General features: G+C 40.3%; 1 protein-coding gene across 7 annotated transcripts in view; it reads right to left on the bottom strand.

The window, feature by feature from the left end:
* The window catches only part of LOC129771682 (oxysterol-binding protein-related protein 2), a 45462-nt gene that overhangs the window by 7556 nt on the left and 16366 nt on the right, over window positions 1-21540 (bottom strand). For 3 of the 7 annotated variants that reach the window (XM_055775586.1, XM_055775589.1, XM_055775588.1), the window contains exons 2-6: window positions 20568-20881; window positions 2554-2676; window positions 1932-2486; window positions 1652-1874; window positions 1243-1586 (exon numbers count right to left, since the gene is read on the bottom strand). In XM_055775586.1, coding sequence (XP_055631561.1) covers window positions 1243-1586; window positions 1652-1874; window positions 1932-2486; window positions 2554-2676; window positions 20568-20617 — 1295 coding nt within the window. In that variant the 5' untranslated portion in view covers window positions 20618-20881. The remainder of the gene's footprint in view (window positions 1-1242; window positions 1587-1651; window positions 1875-1931; window positions 2487-2553; window positions 2677-20567; window positions 20882-21540) is intronic. The other 4 variants (XM_055775587.1, XM_055775591.1, XM_055775590.1 and 1 more) reach the window with 2 other exon arrangements.

Raw genomic sequence — 21540 nt, 5'->3', positions numbered from 1 at the left:
GCTGTGGGAGAGAATCCAGGCGGTGTGGTACGCTATCCCGCTGAGAACGTGCCAAAAGCTGGTGGAGTCGATGCCGAACCGGGTGCGAGAAGTGATGCGTAATAAGGGTTATACCACCACGTACTAACCCTGCAAATCGATCACGGTATGAATTTCCTTTTTTTTAAATTTTTTTTACCATGAATTCTAAAGCGGTCCTATTTTATGTCGCGTTATTTTAGTCAGTAAGTATGCTTAAAACGCATTTTTAAATAAAGGACAATTGGTTTAACTACGGATGATTTTAATTTCTTCGAAGAATGGAATTTACAATTTGTAAATGGTTTGATGCACTTAAATGGAATTTTTTTTCTCAAAGTTTTGTCACTTTCTGTTTTGGATTGAGCTGTGGTCCTATTCTATTGTCCGACACTGTAGCTGTGGCACATTCAGCCAGAAAGATCAACAAACCCCCAACTTTGATTTCTGCTCTGCGGAGAAGTGAAATATGTTTGTAAGAAAATTGATCGGGAACGGATATATCCATCAATTAGCTAATTTATAGAAAATACAGGGAAGCCTTCGAACGTAAGCTCGAGCCTTTGCGACTTTAATCTAGGTCCGAACATTCAAATCTAGTGGGAAAGTCGCTCAATGAACATCGAGGAATAGGTGCTAGTAAATAAGGTAAAATGTGTCTCACAAAACCTCTTGTTCATGAAATAGCTTGCCTAACTATTTTACAAAGTTCATGTAATAGAAAGACCTCAACTATATTTGAATCATCTACAAGAACGCCGATTGATAATGAATCCGCTTCTGCCGCATAGAAACTACGAATGTAAACAAACGATTGTGTGCCCAATACATGCTGTGCATGTATGTGTGCTCCCGTGGCCGAGTGGTTAGCTTTATAACTAACATGCCGGGTGATCGGGTTCGATTCCCGTTCTGGTCGGGGGAATTTTTCGTCAAAGAAATTTCCTCCGACTTGCACTGTGATCACGCGTATTCTAGAGCTTGCCACTCAGAATGCATTCAAGGCGTGTTATTTGGCATAGAAATCTCAACTAAGTACTAATAAAAAATGACGCAAGTAATACTACGTTGAGACGGCGAAGTTCCTCTAGGAACGTTAGTGCCATTGAAGAAGAAGAAGAAGCATGTATGTGTAGCAAGAGCCCTATTGGGTTGGGATTCATACTATATGGCCTCAACACTAAGACAGGGAGACTCCTAAATATCATATTGAACATAATGTACCTTGGAAAAATAGTATCCTCCGCTTTTTTACATTTCTTCCGATTGTCCCGCTGCTTCTCTTCGAGGCGTGTCTTCTCCTGTGCTGCACCGTCCAGATCACCCTGCTCAAGCTTTCGAATGTCCGGTCTCAGGCGAGAATCCGTTGGACACAGTTTATGCGGCTGTTTCATGTGTTCCTCCATCTGATTGAGTGTCATAGCGAACTTCGTGAACTGATAGTATTCTGCGGTGTTGTCAGGACGAGCCTCGGCTTCCCACAGAGTTACCGAGTTCGGAATGTCGATCGAGTAGGACGAATCACTCTTCGGTATATCACCTTCCGCTGGTTCTGGCGGATCGTCGGGCTACAACAATGAGAAAGTTTTTTTAAAATAAATATGAAATTGAGTTAGTGGGATGATGTTTGCACCTCTGACATCGACAAGCTTCTGAAAGAACTCATTTTGAGACTGTTCAGCTTCGACAGAACTTTTCGAGGGGTTGTTCCAGGTGATTCATTGGGACTTTTACTTCGTTCATCGCCCCGTTTGAACTTGTAACCATTTTCCCTGCAGTACTCCTCGTACGATGCGTGGTCTGTACATTTAATAAACTCTGTCCATTTTCCATACAGGAAATGTGTTTTGCGCTTGCTGCAAACAAAGTTTGGATAAAAATAGGCTATCAATTGTCAACTAAATCATGCTTACTTCCTATCCGATATGAATCCCTCGACCCGATGTAAATCTTTGTTGCCCACACCGGCGGGTTTGAAATTGAGCGTCGATTTGAGGCCATGCTTATGGCTAATAACTTCCATCACGCCGTACTGTTCGATCCACAGCTTACCCACGATGATATTGTGTACGCAACAGTTCACGTTACTCCACGAGTACGCTTCGCCCAGCTTCGGAAACTCGACCGTCACGATACCCTTCGGCTGGATCTCCACGCTCTTACCCCAAAACTTGAGCTTCGGATGAATCGTCCCATGGAACGTGAAACTATCCGAGTCCGCATGGAAAGCCGAGATTGGTGGGTGATGAGATACCTGCTCGCAGATAATTCTGAACTCTGGTCGCATGAGTTCGTATGTTTCACCCAGCAGCGGGTTGAAGGGTTTACCAAGCCGCTCCCAGTTCGATGCCAGCGCCGAGACAGCGAACGCAGAAACATGCTTCAGTCGTTCGATGGGATCTGGTTGCTCGGAAGCTACTCGCAACAGTTTGGCATATTCCATATATTCGGTCATCCGCTGAAGGAAGCTGGAACAGGTAACGAGGATCATTTTTTTACATCAAGGATTTAATCCACCAACCCATCGATACTTACCTCAACGGCTCGTTGAATACCACTGGCATTGTGATTTTGCTTAACTCCTTTCCGATGCAGTTTTTCAACACTGACCAAATGTTGAAGTCATTGCGTGAGAACATGGGAACCGGCAGGGAAGTTCTGCACATCGCATTCAATTTGTTTCGTTTTCGCATTAGAAAATAATGAAGAGAAAACAGAGAAAAATTGACAAAAACTGGTGTTTGCAAATCGACGAACTTCTATATTTGTTGGTACAAAGGAGTGATTAATGAACATGAATTGGTGTAGTGATTTATGAAGCGGAATGCATTGGACTGGTCAAAATGTGTAGAAGGCTTTTGTTTAATATACAGATTGCATGTTGTTGATGCGTGTGTTTGCGTTTTTCAATATATTTTGGTGATAGAAAAATGGAAGGGAAAATTGTGCACTACAAAATACATTTAGGTAGAAAATGAAAACTATGTTTCTTCGGGTGTGCGGTTTTTACTGGTTAACTATGCGATGTTCAATACTCTACATTTTAATACAAAGATAGCACTAAATATAAACTGTTCCGGAAATTATGATAACGCTAACGATTACCCTTCATTTCGAATTGTTGTCTTTCGATCATAAAACTGATTGAAGAACTGTGAGCGTCGTAACAGTGCTCTTTTAAAAATTCTCCTTAGTATTTTCGTAATCCCTATAAAATAAGGGATTTTTTCCAAGCTGTATTTTTTAACATCAGTAAGAGAAGTACCGAAAACGCTAGGTTCTTCAGCAACTAACGTTTCAATGAGAGAATAGGCCTGTATATTCGTCGAAAGCAGAAGCAGGCAAAACGATGCACCAAAGAGGATGTACGAGGACAGTCCGATAAGTACTTAGCCTACAAAAAAAAATTGGAAAAGTGGCGATTTATTTCTCAACATAGTCTTCTGTTAGCTCGATACACTTGACCCAGCGATGCTCCGACTTCTTTTATCCATCTGAAAAATACGTTTTCTCGAGGCAAAGTAGGCTCCGTGGCGGCGATTACCTCCTCTTATTCTTCTTGAATGGAACTTTTGCCGTCTCAACGTATTAACATTAACTAGCGTCATTTATTAATACTTAGTTGAAATTTCTTAAGCCAAATAACACGCCTTGAATGTATTCCGAGGGACAAGCTCTAGAATACGCGTGACCACAGTGCAAGTCGAAGGAAATTTCTCTGACGAAAAATCCCCCGGTTCGTAGTGCAATTCGAGCAATTTTTCCGTGGCGACGGTGGAATTTCATTTTTTTCCATTTTTTTTTAAATCCGCGGACACGCCCGCTTCCACACACGTCATGGCTTTCCCATTATCTGATCAGTGGTGTACACAGGGTTGCCAATAACAGTTTTCAAGAAACTGGAAGATTGCTCTTAAAAAAAACTGGATCCTGTAACACCGTTTTATTTTGAGAAGATCGGCTTGATTTAACTAAAATGATTTTTTAACTCATTCCAATGCTAAAGAAATAGAATTTCCGTTGAAGCTTCGTGCACTATTTACAGGTAAACTTCGATATAACGTACATTTCACTTTCAAAATTGTACGTTGTATCGAATTGTACGTTATATCGAAGCATAATAAAGTACTCATAAACGTAGTCTATAATAAATTATTGTGTTACTGTTTTAGTCAAGTTAATGAATAACTTCAATCAGAAGACGAAGCCAGCCTTTCTCATGATTTTTACCTTCGTACTGTTGATTAAAGCTAGATTCATTTAGAATCTGGAATCACAAAACCAGCTGTTTTTCCAGATTGATTGAAGATACAAAACTTGTTTTAGCATCGCAATACAGATAATTCATTGTTCTATCAGAAAAAAAATATTGAAAAAAAATTTCCATTACACTTTGAAAAGGTGTACGTTATATCGAGGTAAAATGTGCGTTGTATCGAGTGACGTTATATCGAGGGTACGTTATAACGAGGGTACGTTATATCGAAGTTTCCCTGTATATATAGTTCATAAAATTGTGAAATAAACCGTTGATTATTCTTATCATTCGAGCAGATCAAAATGACGTTTTCCACCACTCGAACATTGAGTACTTCTTTTGTAGTGTTTCTTTTGACCATATTCGTTGCTATCTTTTTCGGATTCACGAAGAATAATAAAAGAAATCAATAAATCATGGTGCCATCATCGGTTTGACGTTTTTGTGTGGTTTGTTTCAGCTTCCATTCATTAACATTTGAATAGGGACATTACAACGAATGGAAGCTGAAGCAGCGCTCTTGCAGCGAGCCGGATTGCGGCTGTTGAACTGATTCGGCATAACGGGATCGCCATCGCGTGACTGTCGCAAACGGGATTCATCATCACGTGGCTGCGTAAGCTATTCTTGCGCTATTGTGTTGTCTCCGTAGCGTGTAGCCTCTGTCTCTCCCTGGTTAGGGCAGTAGAGCGCATTATTGGAACAACTTATATATTAAGGTACACATATTTATTATTAATATTATTATTCGATTCATTTGTTCATTGTTTAATATTATTATCATAATTTTTTTTTTTGCTATTTTTTTAAGATTATTGTTAAAATCAATAATAATTTAGAAACAGACAGAAATTTTTGTAAAATGGAGAATAGTGGAGGATCTCCAGAGATGGAGATCTCCGATAATGAATCTCATACAAGATCTGGGAAAAAACATAAACGAGTCCCTCAAAAAGAAGATAATTCTTCTGGGGACGAATCTGCTCATCCTTCCAAGCCCCCCTCTAAGAAAATAGCAAGCCTCCCTTCTCAACCCACTGTTACTTCCACTCCCCCTCTCCCATCATCGATTTCGCTTCCCCCTTCTGATGCTTCCGATCCAACCCAATCCTCGTCCTCGTCCTCATCCTCATCCTCGTCCTCGTCCTCGTCCTCGTCTTCCCCCTCTGTTGTCTCCGCTCCACGTGTCAGAGTTTATCCAGAAGATGCACCTGGAACTGGCCCTTGGGTTGTTTTCCTCCGGCCAAAACCGAAAGGAAAAAACCTTAACGTGATTCAGATCATGAAAGATCTGGCCAGATACACTTCTGTATCTGAAATTCGCAGGGTTAGACCGAACAAATTGCGAGTTGTCGTGAATGAACGGAAACACGCAAACGAGATTGTTGCTGATCAACATTTCACTCTCGAATATCGAACATTTATACCCTCCCATATCGTAGAAATTGAGGGGGTGATAACTGAAACGGGTCTGACGAGCGAACAAATAAAAGCAGAAGGAAAAGGCAAGTTCAAGAAGCTCCCCTCAATGGAAGTGAAAATCTTGGACTGTCGCCAACTCGGGAAACTTTCCCATGATGGGGACCAAACAAAATTTACGCCGTCCGACTCGTTTCGAGTCACCTTTGCTGGTGCCGCCCTCCCTGACTACGTTATGGTGGACAAATTGAGACTACCTGTGCGACTCTTCGTGCCAAAGCCCATGACTTGCAACAAATGCAAGTCAGTTGGTTACACTTCGGATTTTTGTGCCAACAAGGAGCGCTGTGCCACTTGCGGAGAGCAACATGAGGGGAAATCCTGCAGTGCGACTGAGCATAAATGTCCATATTGCGGGGGATCTCCACACGAGCTCTCAGTTTGTGAAAATTACAAGAGTCGCTGGGAGAAACAGAAGCGCTCTTTAAAGGAACGCTCGAAGCGCACATTTGCGGAAATTTTGAAGGGCGCTTCGCCACTGACCCAACAACAAGAACAACCAATCTCAACACACAATACCTTTTCCACGTTGCCAGTTGATGAAATGGAAGCGGACGCAGCTAGCGGGGGCACACCGTTTATTTTCAAAGGGAATCCCCGGCGCAAAAATGTGACCACTCCCAAAGTTCAAGAACAAGTCCCCACGGTTATATCCTCTGTTAGCTTGCCTAAAAAATCGAGTGCAGCGGACATACAAAACCAGGTTCTTCCTGGCTTCCGTGGGAATATTTCATCTTCGAACGACCCAGCACTCGAGGGGACATCAAAAACCCCAACTGTCCCTGTTTCGCCGTCAAGCTCAACTTCCCATTCGGGATTTATAAAATTGTCTGACCATTTGGATCAAATCTTCACGTGTTTTAATGTTTCCGACTCCATCAGAACCCTTGTCATCTCAATGCTTCCAGTATTAAAGACAATTTTGCAACAATTGATGCAAACATGGCCCCTCCTTGCAATGATTATCTCTCTTGATGTCTAATTCAAATAGAGAGGTCGGAGATATCACTGTTTTACAGTGGAATTGTCGTAGTCTTATCCCTAAATTGGATACATTCAAATTTTTAATTCATAACTTCAATTGTGATGTTTTTGCTCTGTCCGAAACTTGGCTTTCTTCGCGAGATGATATCTCTTTCCACGATTTTAATATTATACGCTTGGACCGTGATGATAGATACGGAGGGGTGCTTTTGGGGATCAATAAGTGCCACTCATTTTTTAGAATTGACCTTCCACCTATTGGAGGGATCGAAGCTGTTGCTTGTCATGCAAACATCAGAGGCAAAGACCTCTGTATTGTCAGCTTGTATTGGCCTCCGAGAGCTGCGGTTAGCCGCAAACAACTTGATGACATGTGCTCACTCCTTCCTGAGCCACGATTAATCTTGGGAGACTTCAACTCTCACGGAACTGCCTGGGGGGAACCGTACGACGATAATCGTTCATCGTTGATAAAGGGTGTGTCACATCAAATTGCATCACGAAAAGAACGCTGCAGAAATACGCCCAGTAGACCGATCCTTTTGAAAATTTTAGACAGTAAAATAAAAACTATTAAACAACTTTTGGCATTTTCTTTTTATTCATACTTCGAGCCCAAGCCCGTATGCTCGCACCTTCCTCTTTACCCCGTCCATAAGGTTCTGTACAACGTCAGGTTGTAGTTTTTTTTAAACAGAAATCCATTTTCTCTTGAAGTCCGTCTCCGATTTGACAACTTTTGGGTTCTTCCGGAGGGCCTGCTTCATAATCGCCCAATATTTCTCTATTGGGCGAAGCTCCGGCGCGTTGGGCGGGTTCATTTCCTTTGGCACGAAGGTGACCCCGTTGGCTTCGTACCACTCCAACACGTCCTTTGAATAGTGGCACGAAGCGAGATCCGGTCAGAAGATGGTCGGGCCCTCGTGCTGCTTCAATAGTGGTAGTAAGCGCTTCTGTAGGCACTCCTTAAGGTAAACCTGCCCGTTTACCGTGCCGGTCATCACGAAGGGGGCGCTCCGCTTTCCGCAAGAGCAGATCGCTTGCCACACCATGTACTTTTTGGCAAACTTGGATAGTTTCTGCTTGCGAATCTCCTCCGGAACGCTGAATTTGTCCTCTGCGGAGAAGAACAACAGGCCCGGCAGCTGATAAAAGTCCGCTTTGACGTAGGCTTCGTCGTCCATTACCAGGCAATGCGGCTTCGTCAGCATTTCGGTGTACAGCTTCCGGGCTCGCGTCTTCCCCACCATGTTTGCCTTTCGTCGCGGTTAGGAGCCTTCTGAACCTTGTATGTACGCAGGCCCTCCCGCTGCTTGGTCCGCTGGATGCATGAACTTGACAAATTCAGCTTATTGGCGACATCCCGGACCGAACTTCTCGGATCACGTCTAAACTGCTTAACTACGCGCTTGTGATCTTTTTCACTGACGGAGCATCCATTTTTGCCGTTCTTCACCTTCCGGTCGATGGTTAGGTTCTCGAAGTATCGTTTTAGTACTCTGCTGACCGTGGATTGGGCGATTCCCAGCATATTACCGATGTCCCGATGTGACAACTCCGGATTCTCGAAATGAGTGCACAGGATTAATTCACGACGCTCTTTTTCGTTCGACGACATTTTTCCAAATTTATGAAAAATTGACAGTGAAGCATGACCAACGTGTTCTATACACTCTTATCTGATTATAAGCGAAAGCTGAAGATATAATTCCTAAAAATTAAATTTCTACAGCGTTTTTTCCGTGATGCAATTTGATGTGACACACCCTTTATATGACCTTTGTAACAGCTTCAATATAACACTGGGGAAACAACACGTGTACCTAAACCTCCTGCTAACCCAAGTGCTCTTGACCTCTCGCTTTGCTCGAATTCACTATCGTTAGATTGCAAGTGGAATGTAATCCAGAACCCCAACGGTAGTGATCACTTGCCAATCAAAATTTCCATCACCATTGGGTCGAATTCTTCTGAATCTATAAACATGGCATATGACCTCACAAGACACATTGACTGGAAAAAATATGCGGACGCGATTGCTCTAGCCATCAATTCCAGAGATGGTTTACCTCCATTGGAGGAGTATAACTTCCTTTCTCGTTTGATCTATGACAGCGCGGTTCGCGCTCAAACGAAACCCATCCCAGGTTCCACCATTTCCCGAAGGCCTCCCAATCTATGGTGGGATAGCCAATGTTCCAAGCTTTATGTAGAAAAATCGAATGCATTTAAAGCTTTTCGGAAACGTGGAACCCCTGAAAATTTTCAAACGTATTTAGCCCTTGAAGATCAATTTAAAAACTTAATCAAAGGGAAAAAACGTGCTTATTGGCGAAATTTCGTGGGAGGTTTGTCACGAGAAACGTCAATGAAAAAATTATGGAAAGTGGCTCGAAACATGAGAAATCGCTCTTCAACGAATGAAAGCGAAGAATATTCACATCGATGGATTTTTAATTTTGCACGGAAGGTTTGTCCTGATTCCGCTCCTGTGCAAAAAATTGTTCGAGATATACCACAAGGTAGGTGCGATCTTGATTCCGAGTTTTCGATGGTAGAATTCTCTCTTGCTCTGCTCTCATGTAACAATTCTGCTCCGGGATCGGATAGAATTAAGTTCAACTTGCTGAAAAACCTCCCTGATGTGGCGAAACATCGCTTGTTGAATTTATTCAATCGGTTTCTGGAGAATAATATTGTTCCAGATGATTGGAGACAAGTACGAGTTATAGCTATTCAAAAACCCGGAAAACCCGCGTCCGACTTCAATTCGTACCGCCCAATAGCAATGCTGTCTTGTATACGGAAATTGTTGGAGAAAATGATCTTGTTTCGCCTTGATCGATGGGTTGAAACGAATGGCCTACTCTCAGATACACAATATGGGTTCCGCAGGGGCAAGGGGACGAATGATTGTCTTGCGTTGCTTTCTTCAGAAATTCAAATGGCTTACGCCGAAAAAAAAACAAATGGCTTCAGTATTCTTGGACATAAAGGGGGCCTTCGATTCTGTTTCAATAGAGGTTTTGTCGGACAAATTACACTCTCGGGGTCTGCCACCTCTATTGAATAATATGTTATATAACTTGCTTTGTGAGAAACATTTGAACTTTTTTCACGGAGATTCGGCAGTAAGTCGGGTCTCTTACATGGGCCTCCCCCAGGGCTCATGTTTAAGCCCCCTTTTGTACAACTTCTATGTAAGCGACATCGACAATTGCCTTACACAAAATTGCAGCCTAAGACAACTTGCAGATGATGGAGTGGTGTCTGTCGTAGGACCAAACGAATCCGACCTGCAAGGACCCTTACAAGATACTTTGAACAATTTTTCAACCTGGGCCATTGGGCTAGGGATCGAATTCTCCACGGAGAAAACAGAGATGGTGGTTTTTTCTAGGAAGCATAGACCAGGAAAACCAAAGCTTCAACTTTTGGGTAAACCGATCACTCATGCTATGTCATTCAAGTATCTTGGGGTCTGGGTCGACTCCAAATGTACTTGGGGGGCCCATATTAGGTATCTGAGTAAAAAATGCCAACAAAGAATAAACTTTCTCCGTACAATTACCGGCACCTGGTGGGGAGCCCACCCAGAAGATCTTATAATGTTGTATCGAACAACTATTCTCTCAGTGATGGAGTATGGCAGTTTCTGTTTTCAATCAGCTGCCAAAACACACCTCATTAAACTCGAGCGAATTCAGTATCTTTGTCTCCGTGTTGCGTTGGGATGTATGCCCTCAACGCATACCATGAGTCTCGAGGTTTTGGCAGGCCTACTCCCACTAAAAGATCGCTTCAAATTATTATCTCTTCGGTTCTTCATCCGGTGTAAGGTCATGAACCCATTGGTGATCGGAAATTTTGAGCAGCTGATCGAGCTAAATTTTCACTCCGGGTTCATGAGTTCATATCATGAATTCATCTCCATGCAGGTTGATCCTTCTTCGTATATTCCCAACCGTGTTTGTTTCCCTGACTACATCAATTCCTCTGTGCATTTTGATCTGTCCATGAAGCAAGATATCCATGGATATTCAGATTACCAACGATCGAGGATCGCTCCAACGATCTTCGATGAAAAGTATGGGGGTATCAATTGTGATAATATGTACTTTACTGATGGGTCCACTATAAACGAGTCCACAGGATTTGGAGTGTTCAACGAATTTTTTAGCACCTCACACAGTCTTCAGAATCCTTGCTCAGTGTATATTGCTGAATTGGCAGCAATTCATTGGGCGCTGGACAGCGTCGCCTCACGACCTGTTGAACACTATTACATTGTAACGGATAGTCTTAGCTCTGTCGAAGCTATCCGTTCAGTGAGGCCGGAAAAGCACTCGCCGTACTTCCTTGAGAGAATACGAGAAATTTTGAGTGCTTTATCCAGACGCTGTTATGTCATTACCTTTGTCTGGGTCCCTTCACATTGCTCAATTCCGGGTAATGAGAGGGCTGACTCATTAGCAAAGGTAGGTGCAATTGAAGGCGATATTTATCAGCGTCAAATCGCCTTCAATGAATTTTATTCTTTAGTCCGCAAAAATACCATCGCTAACTGGCAACGCAAGTGGAATGAAGATGAATTGGGCCGGTGGTTTCACTCGATTATCCCTAAGGTTAGCCTCAAACCGTGGTTCAAAAGTCTGGACTTGAGTCGGGACTTTATTCGCACCTTCTCCCGACTCATGTCCAATCACTGTTCGTTAGATGCACTACTCTTCCGTTTCAATCTTGCCAGCAGCAATCTCTGCGTTTGTGGCCAAGGTTATCACGACATCGAGCACATTGTTTGGTCGTGCGAGGTGTATCTGGTCGCCAGATCGAATTTAAAAAACTCCCTTCGGGCCCGAGGAAGACAGCCCAATGTGCCGGTGAGAGATGTGTTGGCTCGGTTAGACCTTGATTACATGTCCCATATATATGTTTTCCTTAAAGCTATAGATCTTCGTGTGTGATTGCCCCTAAATCCTTATACCCTCCTTTCCTTCCTTTGCGGGTAATTCGTCCCCTTGCTATAAATAGTAGAATAAGTTGAAATGTAAATACACTATAGATATACGAATAGATTTATAAATTGAGTGTTCATCAACATTGTTACAATTTCCTTATATCCCATCCTTCTCCTAAAAATATGTCACCCTCCTAAACTCGAGTACACCGCGAGTAATCGGTTTTCCACCTTACTAACCATAGATGTAAGAAAATTGTTTATATATATAGTTTTAAAATTATATTTAAGAATTCGGCTCCTTTAAACTTAAGTAACTGAGCCTGTAAAAATAAACGAATTAAAAAAAAAAAAAGTTGTCTGATATAATTTTTCCCTGCAAGCACTTTGGAAGTCATCTAGACACTCAATGCAGAATGGCCCATAAGGATTTGAAAAATAATAAAATATTTTAAAACGCCTTCAATACCCTCTGAAAATTCTCCGAACTATGGCGGAAAAGGTTTTGACTTGCGCTTCCGACTGAAGGTGAATCGGAAATCCAGAGTGGAAATGAATCGGCATTTACTGTGATCGATTATATTCCGGAGTGGGCATAGAGTTGTTTCATCTAATATTTTGAGTAACACTGTAACACTGTAACAATGCAATTGACAAATAAAACAATGCATTTATCAAAACAACAACTGGATCTTGTATAGAACATTTTTAAGTTTCCACAATTGCCCTTCGATTTACCCTGCTCATGAGCCATAACAAGTGATAAAAGACACATTAAAAGAGTCTTACTGATGACGAGTCGAATGAGTCCAATGCTGAAGACGCAAAGAAAACCAGTATTCCAGCGACTTTTTTTTTGTTTTTATTATAGAGATTTTCAGATATTCAGCCTTAGGCTGGTTCATCTTTTGCTCCTTCCAGAGACTTAATAATTGCCTTTATCATTTTAAGAGGTAGGTTGAGAACAACACTTCCCTATAGTTGGCGATCTTTTGAAAATTTCGTATCGGTACATTATAACAAAAAACCAATTTCGTTTACGTATGCTTTCGCGTATTGAACGAAGTCTAAGAATACAAGTCCATTTGCCATCAAGGTATCTATACTGCACTAATATCCATCGTGAGCCATCAGGGAACTAGAATTGCAACGTGTAGCATTGTGTAAGTGCTCCCGTGGCCGAGTGGTTAGCGTCCCACATTACCATGCCGGGGGTTCGAATTCGATTCCGGTTCTGGTCGGGGGAATTTTTCGTCAAAAAAATTTCCTCCGTCTTGCACTGTGGTCACGCGTATTCTAGAGCTTGTCACTCAGAATGCATTCAAGGCGTGTTATTTGGCATATGAATCTCTAGTAAGTATTGATAAAAATGACGCAAGTAATACTACGTTGAGACGGCGAATTTCCTCTAGGAACCTTAGTGCCATTCAAGAAGCTTTGTGTAAATGGAAATCGAAACAGCTATTGTCAGAACCAGTGAAAGCGCTGCCCTTCTTGGGAACCAATCTAAAACAACAATTTGGCACTTAATCAAACACCTCATACAACAACCTGTCAACGCTCAAAAACAGCGGAAATGAAAAGAAATTGAGAGTCTTCAAACATGAAGACGTTGTTGATTTTCAGTTATGTAATACACCCTACTCTGCAAACACAGGACACCGTCATTCTTCAAACACGGTTCAGGAAGTATAGAACACAATCTAATGTGCATATGCCTGCGAAAATCGATGAATCTGTGCTGCTGTCGCTTTTGTAGTTTAGTTTTTGCTCGTGGCAACCGGCGGCCAGAGATGGTAATCGAATGAAGATTTCATCACAAGCACAATCATGTTTCCATTTTCCATCAACAGATGCGGCGCAAGTGGTGGTTTTGATCCGAGAGAGGATTTTTGCCTTTTTACAACTTGTTGGTCGGAGATGGATGGAAACGGTTACGTGAGATAAACTGCAACCGAATTATATACATCGTGATTGTTATTGGGATATTGATACGAAAACCACTATAGTTCACTGGCAGAGAATTATTTTTCGCCACAACGGAAAAAACTTCTTTCGATGATAGAGCATATGCTCCTGAATACTAATGAATACTTGGTCGTTTAACATTTTCATCTATTTATAGCTTTAATTTGAACCCATTTTGTCAGTTGGGAAATATGAAAACCGTAGCATTTCGTAGGATTATTTCGGATCGCCAGCGATAAACATTATGCAAATCCTCTGAAAGAAACGGAGGGATGCTCTCTAGAAATAGTGAAAATTCTCGCTAGATTTTCTCCCTTGGGTCGACGGTAAAAAAGGATCAACACAAAAAATGAAACTAGACTGACCCAACTCATTCTTTCCACTTCCTTGCCAAAGCATGGATATTCCGAGTTTTGCCTTCGTTTGACATATTTAAGAGTGAAAAAAGCCGAGCAGCAATATCAAGTTTTTTTTTGCTAACTTTCGCAATAGTGCTGTTGTTATTTGGGTTATTTCGGTGTATTAACAGAAATGTTCAAACGCAGCCAGACGAATCAAGATCGAGATAACGAGCTTTAACCCAGATTTCAGATAATTGTTCGTTTATTAACGCATGTGTGGAAGTAGTGATGCAAATTCTAAATTTTGCTCAATGTATTGTGTAATCCTATCTCCGAAATATTAATTAATGGTTTAAGTGAAGCAATGAATCATTTGGACGATGTACACTAATATTGTAGAATGTCTGGTCCACATCGAATCCGGAAGCATGATTTATTTTATAGCAGCACATCATGTAAATCTAGCTCTGGAAAAATTTTAAACTTCATCCCGATACGTGTAGCAAATAACATGGTGCACTCTTTCATTTTGGGCCCCTCATATAATAGATTTTCAATAGACCTAGATAGAATAGATTTGATAGAACTCAGTGTAATCATCAACATTGTTACAATCTTCCTATATCCCCTTCTTTTCCTAGAGAAATTTCCCTATTATTCCGCACGGCGAATGACGTGAGATGGCTCAAGTCACGGTGTTCCCAATGGCGAATGGCGTGACTATAGTTTGTCATGTCCTCATATAGTATCGACTCGTGTATCAAAAAGGAGCTGGAAAGTAAGGTGGCTTCCATAATAAAGCAAGAAACTTTGCTATCTCACGTCATTCGCCGCGCGGAATAAATCGGAATAATATGTCACCCTGCTAAACTTAACCATAGAATTGAGGAAAAATGTTTAAACATATTAGCATAAAAATATAGTTAAGAATTTGACTTCTCGAAACCTATGGAACTGAGCCTGTAAAAATAAACGCATTACCGTTTTGTCAATTATTTATAACATTAAAGTTCAGTATATTTACACTTGAAAATGAAGTGTTCGGAGTTTAAATCATGCGTAGAAACTTGATTCATATTTCGAACGCTACTTCAATATTAATTTTAATGGAGATTTCTGCATGAAATAGATTTTTTTTCACCTTTTCATTGTAGGTTCATACATTCTCTAGCACTTGACATGATAACAACAAACGAAATGGTTGAAACTACTACAAAAAACTGAAAAATGATCGTTCATTTGTTTTTTTTTGTTTTTTTACGGAACTTGCTAACGCAAACATTTTATCATTGGTTTTGACTGTTTTAAATTATAGGCTGTGTCGATACCTGTAAATAATGTCAAAATGAAGCCTTTACCTCAAAGATTGTCTGTGTTTTTATTATTCAATAATTTGTAACATAAAAGTTTATTAAATTTACATTTAAAAATGAAATGTTCGGAATTTGAGACTGTTCGGAATATGATACAAAACGGTATGAAAAAAAAACTATACCATTCGGCCTTAACCCTTTCGCTACTAGCGTCGTCTATTGGCGACATCCGCGCGACGATCTGTGTGTACGTGTGTCGTCTTTAGACGAAATGAGGGTGATACTGCACATCGATCACACCAGCGCGGTGTGTATACTATTCGGCGCAATGATCCGTTTAGCGGTAGCACTCCGACGGAGCACACTGCCGTAGAGAAAGGGTTAACAAAATCACCAGTGTTCAATGAGATGCGGATTGCATTACGGGTGATCGATATCCGTAGCTTGCACCACGAAGTAAAGCGAGCTAAACTCTTTTTGTTCGCCCAATCTGCTCCACTATCACATCATCTAATCGATCTGTGAATGAAAATCTGCATCCGTAGGAATCACAAGGGCGTTTTTTCCAACACACATAATCGCGTATTATAACAAAATAACATGCGCCTTCCTGTCTGCAAGTAGGGGAAATGAGGGTAAGACGGACATGTTAAGAAGAACTTCAATTGTATCTTTGGAAACTCATGTTTTCCAAAATTTAAAAGTAGTTTCTTACAGGTCAATATAATGGTTTTCGAAATAACTGGCCAAATGTTTTACAAAAATTGTTTTTACATGTTTTTTACTAAAATTAAAACAAGCCGAAAAGTAGAACATTTTTATCCATGCGGGTATAATGGACATGTAGCTGGTGGGATATGGACAGGTTCATAATATACGAAGCGTAGAAGTTTATCGCTCGCGAGAGGAATAATTTCGCTCTCTCTCAGTGTTGTGTTTCCAGTAGGGGAAGTTCGACCAAGACGCCCCTGTTAAGCAAAACAGGATGAAACATGTATTTTTACTACATATTTCAACGTTTCTTCACATCCACAACGTAGCCACGTTTTCTTTGTAATGAAATGAACAATAACGATTGCGAATAGGCAAACCAACAAAAATAACATATTACACCATTCCTAAAAAAGCGAGGTAAGATGCCCATATGCGTGTCCAAAACGCACCACAACAAAGAGTCAAAATGTCAAACGATATCGAAGCGTTTATTTTAGATAACTCTCGATTTGCTGCTTATACCCTCCGCTTCCGGTACATTTCTACCAGATAGAATCAACATATGATCTCGAATTTTCGAGGCATTTTTGTTATCAAACGCCGAAAAAGCTAAAGAATTTTGAATCCAATATTTTCGTTCACAAACGTATCAATATGTGTCGCTGTTCATAAATATAGTGCTACGTGCCGCTGTTCACAAATGTGCTGCCAGACTTTTGGCCTTTGTATTTATGAGTTTTTATTATGACTCTAAGGCTTGCATTATTCTTAATCATGGATGGATTTTAGTATTCAGAAACATTGAAATAATTTTGTTCGTTGTGGTTCTTATCACATAATACAAGAAAAAATATCTGAAAATGGTTTTATGCTTTTCAGAAACTATTTGAGTATAAAACAATTGCAGAAAATATCTGAGTGAATTGGTAACACTGAAACTGACTAACTCTCTTTGTTAATTTCCATACTGGAGCGATGTGCCCCATTATGAGCTGGATTATAAAATTGCATTCTGATATAAGAAATGATTTTTTAATATTTTTCTATTCAAACTCAATTGATAGCTCTGGTAACATTTGAGAGTGTATTGGAGTTTGCAAAATTTAAATAAGTTTTTTAATGCTGCAAAAGTCTTATGACAGAAGCGGTCAAAGTTGCATGAAATCATGCAGTTTTTAATATATTATTATTTTATGAAGATAGACGTGGTTTTTGGTGCTACAATACATTTAATTGTATTCATAATGGAAAAAGCAAGTTATAAGCACAGAAAAATCCTGCCGATTACTGCGTTTCCCATGATTTTTCATGGAAAACTGAAATTGAACAAACGGAGAAAGCAATATAAAAAAGAGTTGACTATTCTTCCCTTCATTTTCCATCATGCATTGGATGTGATCTTGGATGTGACTGTCCATTTCAACCCCACCAGTGCAATTATTTTAATAATTTAAATTTGCCACTTACGAAACAATTTACTTTTCCGTACATACCTAATATCGCTTCTCTGTCAACTCGCGAACCGAAATATAATCATCAGCGAATTCAATTTTGCAATTCAACCACTCAAAATGCTTAAAATCGAAGCCGAAAAAATTACATCCACACGTGGAATCATGTTTGATTTCCGGTTTTTGTTTCCGTATTCCACTTTTGATCAGTATTCATTGTTATAGGATGGTTTAAATAATATAGAATAGCATGAAGAAGGGGTTCCCATCAACAGAAATTTAAAATTCATACTGCAACCATACAAACCAGCACCTGTCCATTATATCCCCACTGTCCATCTTACCCGCGGTTCCCCCACTTTCGGACACATTTCACGCCACACTTGTGACACCGTTGGAATGAGAAGCTTCCGATTTTTTCCGCTTTTGTTTGGCCTCGGCGTTTTCCCAAATCGTTTTACCGCAATGAATTAAGGCAGTATTCTAGTCTAGAAATTTGAAGAAAATCAAAACAAAATTTCCTTCATATTTCTGTAGTTTAGGCATTCAAGAATATATCCTAGTAAGGACATATCGAAAATCCCATTATTTACCGAGTTAGAGCCATTTTAGCGATGCGGTATCTAACCTGGTACGGCCATAGCAATGAAGTTCAAACGCGTATTTCTCGAAACTACACCCAAAGTTAATTTTTAGCACATGTTATGTTATCCCAATTTTATTTTTATGGGACCCCCTCTCCATTCCAGAGGAGGGACGGGTATCATATCATCATTGAAACATTTCTCATATCCAAAAACCCTCACCTCCCCTTCTGTGTTTAGTTAATTTGTGTTTGTGTGCCTAATTTGGTCCCATTTGCTTGATTAGTTCTCTAGTCATGCAGAAATTTGTGTTTCTTTTCTATGGCAGCAACCCCCCCCCCCTCGGAGAGAGGGGAGGAGTGTCTATTCACCATGGAAACGTTTCGTGTCCTCTAAAACATTCGCATGACAAATTTGGCTCCATTTGCTTGATTAGTTTGCGAATTATGCAGAAATTTGTCTTTCATTTGTATGACAGCTCCCCCTTAAAGGGCGGGGTGGAGTGTCTAACCACTGTAAAAACATTTATGTACCCTAAAACCTCCACGTGCCAAATTTGGTATCATTTGCTTGATTAATCCTCGAGTAATGCAGAAATTTGTGTTTCATTTGTATGGCAGCCCCCCCCCCTTAGAGAGGGAGGTGGAGAGTGTAACCACCATAGAAACATTTATTGCACCCTAAAACCTCAATATGCCTAATTTGGTTTCATTTGCTTGATTAATTCTCGAGTAATGCAGAAATTTGTGTTTCATATGTGTGGCAGCCCCCCCTTAGAGAGGAGGGAGGGATCTCAAACTATCACGGAAACCTTCCCCGGCTCCAAAAACCCCTACATACCAATTTTCAACCAATCAGTAGTTTCCGAGTCCATAAGAATCAGACTGACAGGCAGACAGACAGAAATCTATTTTTATATATATAGATATGCTAAAGCCAATATGAGCGAGCGAAATAGGAGACACATTTAAATGAAAGCATATGAAAGCTTTTCGTATAGTTTGCCCAATACACGGCCCAGACAGAGAAATATATATTCTCGTTCATGTTCTTTTTTATCCTCTTAGAAAACACTTTCCAACTTCATTTCATGATGAGGTGTAGGAAGGAAGGAAGGTATTGAATTAGAGAGACTTTAAACTCTGAGAGTTCAATATGAGGTGTAATATTATCACGCTTCTATATAACAGCACTGGCAGCTATATGAATAACGTGGTCGTGTGGTGAAATAGCTTTGCATTCCAGCCGGCCTTGGTTCGATCCCCATTGACGTCGTATGGACTTTTTTTTGGCACGATCTCAAATGAAATAAGAAAAGAAAACAGAAAGAGATGTCTGCTCGCGTATGTATTTTTAAGCTTTTAAAACAGCTCATTTTTTGTGCATTTGAACCTCCAGCACACGAAATGGCATCATTTCTGCCAAAGATGAAATGTTTTCTGACAACGCTAGTTTGGATATAGTTTTTTCAAACTGGCGTATACGATATCTCAAGTTCTACTGAACCGAATTTATATGAATATTATCTGTATGCATCTCTCTACCGCATGAACCTCTAAAAAATTATATTTTTCAAATTTCAATATTTGAAAAAAAAACGGGAAACGTAAAACAAACGTTTAAAACCGCATTTTGTTTTTCAAACGGCCGCCATTTTGTCAAAAAAGATGTTTTTGGCTTAGAATCTGTTCGATTTTTTTGTTTCAGATAACCAGAAGGGCTGGAATCGTGTACGCCATGGCATAACTTTTTTTTGAACCCCCTCACTTTATCAGTTTGTAACTATTCTATTTATGGCTATTTTTTCTCCGTTCAATGTTTGTTTTATTGTTAAAATATAGATGAACAAACAATGATATAATGGATAGTAAAAATACTCTTTGTTTTATTTTTTCGGAGCACGAAAAAACGTCCGAAATTTGTGTCTCTAAACTAGAATACCCCCTTAATACTGGGTTGCGTGCTGGATTTTTTCCCCGTGCCATAGCCTACTGTTTACTACTTCTCTTCACGACACTGTTGTCAACGTGCGAAAGGTCACATTATTCACATGAAGGTGCAAAAAAAATCGAAAGCCACATCCATTTTGTCCCTCGGTCATCATCGCAACGGTCGCTACCATCAACGTTGTACCTTTAAGACTGGGAGTCATCTTGCGATAGTTAAGGATATTCAATAATACATTACATACGAAAAAAATACACACATTTACACACGCACATAGCTACACTAATTATTTGTGCACTAAGGATCGAAAGTGGTTTGTTAATTTTTGGATTTGTAAGTCTCAGTTGCTGTTATGAGTGTTGCTTTTAGATATATGTTGTAGGACGGTTTTAGTTTAGCAAGGCATTAAATTCTAATGTTGTATTGTTTGGAATTGTTCAAGCATTGTACGAGAAGCTGCTGGATTGTTGGAGCGTTTGGATAGTGTTGGTTTTCTATTTTTAAAAGAAATCTAAGTAAACTTTTAAAAGGGAATAAGTTCTACTATAATTACCTGAGGTTGTCATACTGTCCATTATTGTGATAGGATACACTTTCTGCCATATTAATTCGGTACGAAAGCTAATACGCAACGCAAATTTGCCACCGTAATATATTCACTATTGTCTAGCTTAAAGTTGGCCAAATTTCGCGTCCCTTTTTCACAGGACGAGCGCAAATTTTCTGGTTGCTAGTCCAAAATCAATTCTGAAAGAGAGAGAGAGATCACTTCTCTCAAAACAGACAAGTAACACTGTCCTTGTTCATTACACTAGTCACAGTTTTCTTCTATCAATTGCCACCGTTGGGCTGTCGGGCGAAGCTGATCTGCATGTTTGTGAAGTGAAGTTAGAATACGTGTTTATTCGTTCGAATGTGTTGAAGTTTCACGGAAAACTGCCCAATAATTCACCAAATAGACTAATTACCAAATAGGCACAATCTTGTATGTTCAAAAGGATTTCCTTCTACGATCTAACAGACCAACTACATTGTCACGATTTTATTTTTTCCAATGAGATAATCCCAGGTTCAGCTGCCCAAGGATAAAGGGTGTGTCACATCAAATTGCATCACGGAAAAAACGCTGTAGAAATTTAATTTTTAGGAATTATATCTTCAGCTTTCGCTTATAATCAGATAAGAGTGTATAGATCACGTTGGCCATGCTTCACTGTCAATTTTTCGTAAATTTGGAAAAATGTCGTCGAACGAAAAAGAGCGTCGTGAACTAATCCTGCGCACTCATTTCGAGAATCCGGAGTTGTCACATCGGGACATCGGTAAGATGCTGGGAATCGTCCAATCCACGGTCAGCAGAGTACTAAAACGATACTTCGAGAACCTAACCATCGACCGGAAGGTGAAGAACGACAAAAATGGATGCTCCGTCAGTGAAAAAGATCACAAGCGCGTAGTTAAGCAGTTTAGACGTGATCCGAGAAGTTCGGTCCGGGATGTCGCCAATAAGCTGAATTTGTCAAGTT

This window comes from Toxorhynchites rutilus, chromosome 2, assembly GCF_029784135.1.
Source record: "Toxorhynchites rutilus septentrionalis strain SRP chromosome 2, ASM2978413v1, whole genome shotgun sequence".
NCBI classification, from domain to species: Eukaryota; Metazoa; Arthropoda; class Insecta; order Diptera; family Culicidae; genus Toxorhynchites; species Toxorhynchites rutilus.
The sequence above is the reverse complement of the archived record's forward strand: the minus strand, read 5'-3'. Positions and strand labels throughout refer to the sequence as shown.